The following is a 6,449-nucleotide window of genomic DNA, read 5'->3' on the forward strand; positions in this document are numbered from 1 at the left end:
CTGTTTCTGTAAAATATTTGTAGTTGATAAAATTTCCTATTATTTTATTTTTTCGCAGCAGCATGGAACTGTGTAGCAAAGACTTCTATTTTTAACTTCTCGCGAGGAAACGAAGGTTACGTTCGGTAGGAGACAAGACAATGAATTTTGGAGAAGAGAACAAAGTAACTACATCAATCTTCACAAGTCTTAGAATTCAGGACGGGCACAAACAGACCAACGGAAAGTAGGAATATTCATATGGAAATGGCTATAAACATGCTAAGTACATTTTTGTTAATTAAGTTGCTCATGTATAGCCAGATCTTTAAAATTTGCCACTATCAATTGTTTTATTATTGACCGCGCATCGCACGGGTACAAATACTAATATATATAGTATACTAAAATGATTTCTGATCTCGTGGTCTTCAATATGCTATCTGAAAATTTAGAATTAAAAAGTTGTCAAAAAGAAAAGAGAAATTCTTTTTTAAAAACAGATAAAAAAGAAAAATAAGACAAACAAATTGAAACGGGCGGAGTACTAGAAGGCTCTAATACAAAAAGTAACTATAGTTAAGAGCCATGGTTTATTAACTCTAGTTAAGAATAGTGTTTAAAAAGTAACCATAGTTAAGATCCATGATTTGTTTAACTCTGGTAAGAAAAAAAAAATATAAAAACAGGCCCATGCCTAGCTGTTCATTTCCCAAATTTAGAGATTTGTATGTGGGCATTTTAGGGTTGTTCTTGGGCTGTGAGGGGGTTTTCACAAAAAAAAAAGAAATTTCATTTCACTTCTCTTGAAAGAGTCCGTCTTTTTCTACTCCAAATTTGGTGGGAAAATTTGAAGCTCAACAACAACGCTACTTTTTCGATTCAAATGCTCATTTCCACATATGGGTTAGTTTCTCTTCCTTCATTTCGATATTTTTTTGGTTGCTGAATTTTAGGGTTTCTTTTTGTGTGACAAATTGAAACGTGAAATTGGACCGTTGCAATATGCTTCAGATCCATTTGACATTTCGTCATTCGAACTTTGTCCTTTGTGATTTTGGATCGTTCTTGGTTTTGTTTCCCTTTTTGGGCTCTTGAGGTTCCACCGGTGGAGTTAATTTTTGATTCCTTTCTATCAGAATTCATTTGAGCTCTCAGTGGCATGAAAGTTTGAATTTTTTTCCGGCTGGACAAAGTATTAGGTCACATTGCGGTTCATTTCGGCTTGCTAAGGGTTGGCGTTAGTTAAATATTCTTATTATGTTGGTGGACTGGTATTCTTAATTTGTTACAAATACTAAATTTATTGAAAAAGTTCTTAGCTTGAGATGTGGGCAATCTTAGGACCACCCTGCTTTGTAATTTTTTGGGTAGTTGATACTTTTGGGTGCAGTCAATCCGTTGTCCGAATTATGCCTTGATCGTCCCATTGAGTTTTCCTCCACCCCAGGGGATTAAACTGTGTGGACGAGTTTAAATAAATGATAGAGTAATCTTTGTTGAGTCTCTGGAATTCGGAAGTGAGTTGGTTACTGAATTTAGCAAAGAGAATACATGCGGGAAAGACTAAACTTTCGGAGAGATTGAGCGAGAAATCTTTACCATTGCAAGTGTTTAAAGTTTACGAAATTTGGAAAATTTAATGCATATTACAACTTAAATGTTAGAAAGGGAAAATTTGGAGTAGAGAGACATAGAAGTTCTCACTCTTGTAAGGGTCAGAGGAAGCCGTTACTAATCCACTTCTATGATTTCTTTCTATCTTGCTGCTCAGTGGAGTTACGTTGACGTGTATTACTTGAAAGACTGGACGTTGAGTTTATCCTCTTACAGTTGGAAGCAAAGCTCAGGAAGAAGCTTTCCCTTTTTTGGTCAAAAAGTGAACTTGCTTCTTAAATTTTGTCTGGTCTGAGGGAACTACTATTTATTATAGAAAACAACGGTATAGTCTAACTAAATGTGATAGTAGCTGCTAACTTTATCCAACTTTTCTGCATAGTAAAACCACCACCAGAAATGTCACTGTTGTTTAAAAGCATCAGAAACCTCTGGACCTCATTTGTGCTGGAGAACCGCAATACTTTAACCTGGATAGTAAAAGTTGCTTGAAATTGAATACAAGCAAAGTGTAGGGGTTTTCCTGTCCTGTTGCATACCTTTCCTGACCTTTTGGCTAAGATTTAGCGGATCATCTTTACCTTATCCTGTTGCATATTGCATCATTTGATTTCCAGAGAGGTAGGTGTCGGTCTTAGTTGATTAATCACATTTGATGGATCCAGAATGTCTATCTTGACTGCCATTTGCCGGGTTCGAAAGTCTATTGTTGTCAACAACAATTATTGGCCACTAAGCGTTGAGGCACCAGATTATGTATATGTAGATATGCATTAGCGTACTTGTGCATGTTTCTTCTTGGTATTTAAATTCTTTTTTCTTTTTTTTTTGGGGGGGTTTTGGTTCTGGAACTTTGATGACGTATTTCTAACAGCCGTTGGTCTCTCCGCTGTTGTGAATCAGGTATTAGATGATTTGAAGGAGATTTCTTCAAGAAGGGGAAGAGATCGAGTCATCAGTAGCTGATATTCACATGAAAATGCTTTATATATTTTGGTGGTTTCAGTGTTACTGGATGGCGTACTGATTGGACATAAACAAAGGAACTTTCTAAATCACAGGTTTCAGTGTTACTGGATGGCGTACTGATTGGACATAAACAAAGGAACTTTCTAAATCACATTTACCAAAGGAACTTTCTAAATCACATTCACAAACTATGGAGTGCAATAAAGATGAGGCCTTCAGAGCAAAAGCAATTGCAGAGCGGAAGCTCGAACAGAAGGATTATGCTGGTGCAAAGAAATTTGTCTTGAAAGCTCAGGCCTTGTATCCGGGGCTGGACGGTCTACCCCAGATGTTAACAACACTTGATGTCTATATCTCTGCCGAAAATAAAATAAGTGGGGAAGTGGATTGGTATGGGGTACTTGGTGTGAGCCCCTCAAGTGATGATGAAACACTGAGGAAACAGTACAGGAAGCTAGCTCTCGTCCTCCACCCTGATAAAAACAAATCTGTTGGTGCTGAAGGTGCATTTAAACTTCTCTCAGAGGCCTGGAGCTTGTTATCTGATAAATCCAAGAGGTTGGCGTATAACCAGAGAAGGAGTTCAAAAGGATTCCAGCAGAAAGTTCCAGCGCACTCAGGTGGTCCATCGGCACCTCCACGGAATGGATTTCATAATTTTACTAGTAGGCCAAATTCAGGTGCAAAGACTCAGAAAAATGCTTCTCGGGTGCCCTCTTCATCAGTTAATTCTTCATCCAATCAAAGAAGTGATACTTTCTGGACCATTTGCCACCGATGCAAGATGCATTATGAGTATTTGAAGATATATCTTAACCACACTCTTCTTTGCCCCAACTGTCATGAAGCTTTTATGGCTACAGAAACATCAGCACCGTTCAATCATACAAAATCATCCAATTCTACTCGCCAGTGGCATCAGAATCAAGGGAATCATGCACCTAACGGGAATCAGTTCCCTATAGGAAGAAATGCTAGTGCTGGTAAAACAGCAGGTTCAGCAGCAGCAAGTTCTAATGCTGCAAATTACTCGAACTTTCGGCAGGCTGGTGTTGGTAGCTCAGATCCTTCCATTGCAGTAAAAGCAGCAAATGTTGTTCAGCAGGCACATGAGAGAATGAAGAGAGAACGTGATGATTCATGGGGGAGAGCCAATAGAGAGGCACCTCTTAAACAGAGAAGACTGGATGAAGATGGAATCCGTTATGGATCCAATGCACCTCAACATGCAGAAAGGACTTATGGGTTCTCTTCTAGCAAGTTTAGCAGTACCAGGGAGCTGACGCCGCTCGAAAACCGGAATATGCTGATGGGGAAAGCTCGGAAAGAGATACTCAAGAAGTTGAATCAATGGAGATCGCAGCCGCAAGATGCCCAAAAACCTAAGGTAAAAGAGAGCAAAAAAGAAAAACAGAGGACTGCTAATGTTCTTGGTCATAATGCAAATGGGAATGTTGAGTCATCAGCTGTGAAGGGAGTAAAGAAAGGTGTTGATGCTTCAGCTAATGATGCATATCAAGGGGACCCAGTGCCAGAATCAATGAATGTACCAGATCCCGATTTTCACAATTTTGACCAGGATCGGAGCGAAAGTTGTTTCGAAGACAATGAAGTCTGGGCTGCATATGATGCTGATGATGGCATGCCCCGTTTCTACGCTATGATTAACAAAGTCCTCTCAAGGGAGCCATTTAAAGTGAGGCTCAGTTGGCTTAATTCAAAAACCAATAGTGAATTCGGTCCAATGGAATGGGTAGCTTCAGGTTATTACAAAACTTGTGGTGAATTTAGGATTGGCAGATATGAAACGGGTAAGTCTGTGAATTCCTTCTCCCACAAGGTTCAGTGGTCAAAGGGCCCTCGTGGATCCGTTCAAATATTTCCCAAAAAGGGGGATGTTTGGGCCCTCTACAGATATTGGTCTCCTGACTGGAATCAGGATACACCTGATGATGTCATACACAAGTATGACATGGTCCTAGTTCTTGATGACTACAATGAGGAGCAAGGAATTTCAGTAGCTCCTCTCATCAAAGTTGTTGGTTTTAAGACGGTCTTTCGTCCAGACTTGAATTCAGAGAGGGTGATAAGAATAACCAGAGAAGAGATGTTTCGTTTCTCTCATCAGGTCCCAAGCCACTTGCTTACAGGTGAAGAAGCTGAAAATGCTCCAAAGGGTTGCCAGGAGCTTGATCCAGCTGCTACTCCATTGGAGCTTCTTCAGACATTAACAGAAACTAATGAGGTGCCAGCCATGCAGAATGACAAAGACGTTAATGGAGGTTCATCACAGAATGCTCAGGAAACTAAAACTAGTGAGACCGCTGATCACACTCTCAAATTTAGGGAAGCCGGGATGGTAGAAAGTGAAGAAGCTCCATGAAAATGCAGGGAAACAACTTTTTGCGGCAATAGCCAAACTGAAGATTTGAATTATGTCAGAATATTAGTGGAATGAGGAGATATTTTGATGATATATCTAGTTGTAGACTTTTGGCCAGACCTTTTGACTTTAACTGAATGAGATTAGTCGTGGTTCAGAACAAAGCAGAAGCATGGGCTTATATTCATGGATCGGGCCTATTAACTGAACTAGAGTTCGAGCATGTGTGGAGTTTGGTTGAGAAGGCTACTAGGCAGGCCCTCGTTTTGTACCTTGATCAGAGGCAAATGGTTGATCAGTAAGATATTAGCACAGGTTAATGCTTGTTTTCATAGTGAAAGGAATCTCCATTGCTCAGACATAAAAGTCTGTTCCTAACCTTTTTTCTCTTTGGATGCCTTATATTCCCATGGGTGTACTTGGACCTTTCCTTTTGTTTCTATATCCTGTAAAGGCATCCTCAAAGTTTTTGTTTGTCTACAACTAGAATATCTTCTATTCTCAGATCTGCTGGAGTAAAGCTATAATTGTTTGCCTTATTTAAAATTCTTAAGAGATTGTTTTCTGTTAAATACTGATATCATGGAATGTTAATCTCAAGAGATATTTCCGGTCATGTCATCTCATTCCAGTGATATTGTTTGAGGAAGCATTTTCCCTCTGATTTAAATAGTTTAGTTTTCTTTGGTTTCCGTTGACTCTTTGTCCTAGCTGCTTTGCTTTCTGGCTAAACAACCTGCTGCTGCAGTTAGGAGGTGGTCTTGTTTGCCTAGTTACTCTTCAGCCTTCTTGGGTGCCCCTCTTTCCACTGAATTTCTTGATTTCTTGCACTTATTAGGCAAATTCAGTCATCTTATTTGCAGGAGCAAGCTTAGCAGCACATGAATTTAGTTGTTCGAGATGCAAGGTTTAACAGTCAAGTCTCCACCACTATGTTAATGCCTCTGTTAGCTCTTCCTATAGATGATGTTCCATGGTCCCTTTTTGAATGAAAACGCTTCTCCCTCGGTCGATGCCTATTTGCTGTATAGATAGTCTTTGGTCCCTCCATTCTAAATAGCTAGTGAGGCTTATATAGTTGATGCAACGAAGCTTCGAATTGAGACGTACTTGTTTTTTAGTTTTCAGTTGATACAATTGAAGGGACTAGATCTAGTTAAGAAACTGTATGCTGAGATGGAGGGAGTGTTGACTTCTCCATTGACTTGCAGATCTCTTTTTCAATACTACTTAGTCAGTTTGCCTAGGGGTGTTCTTCGACAAGGTAAGTGCCAAACATTTTCTTGATCATCTAAAGAGTCTAAGGGGCTTTAGTACGTTAACAAATTTTCGCACTTTGTATTGGAGGGCAATCGCTGCTTACTCACAAAGCATCGGTGCACGAGGTTGTTTGTTTGTATTTAGTGTCATTTCTCCAAAGGAATCCGTCCTAGGACAAATTGTGAAAGTTTTTCTTTGGTTAGCCATTCGATGTTCGGAAACACTGGTACTGCTATTTCTG

At 39.5% G+C, this 6,449-nt stretch overlaps 1 protein-coding gene across 2 annotated transcripts; it reads left to right on the forward strand.

Annotated features, from left to right (window-relative positions):
• Positions 1–682: 682 nt before the first annotated feature.
• On the forward strand, positions 683–5,564 carry LOC132056458 (uncharacterized). 2 transcript variants are annotated; one of them, XM_059448670.1, is made up of 3 exons: positions 683–885; positions 2,500–2,595; positions 2,658–5,564. In XM_059448670.1, exon 3 carries the CDS (start codon positions 2,756–2,758, stop codon positions 4,946–4,948), a length of 2,193 nt encoding a protein of 730 aa, XP_059304653.1. In that variant the 5' UTR covers positions 683–885; positions 2,500–2,595; positions 2,658–2,755; the 3' UTR covers positions 4,949–5,564. The 2 variants fall into 2 exon arrangements, with proteins under 2 accessions (XP_059304653.1, XP_059304652.1); XM_059448669.1 differs by having other exon boundaries at positions 2,500–5,564.
• The last annotated feature ends 885 nt before the right edge of the window (positions 5,565–6,449 follow it).

The sequence above is a fragment of the Lycium ferocissimum genome, chromosome 5 (genome assembly GCF_029784015.1).
Source record: "Lycium ferocissimum isolate CSIRO_LF1 chromosome 5, AGI_CSIRO_Lferr_CH_V1, whole genome shotgun sequence".
NCBI classification, from domain to species: domain Eukaryota; kingdom Viridiplantae; phylum Streptophyta; class Magnoliopsida; order Solanales; family Solanaceae; genus Lycium; species Lycium ferocissimum.

Bases quoted from the DNA above. Each gene is read 5' to 3' on its own strand.
- LOC132056458 (XM_059448669.1), top strand. From the start codon at position 2,756: ATGGAGTGCAATAAAGATGAGGCCTTCAGAGCAAAAGCAATTGCAGAG.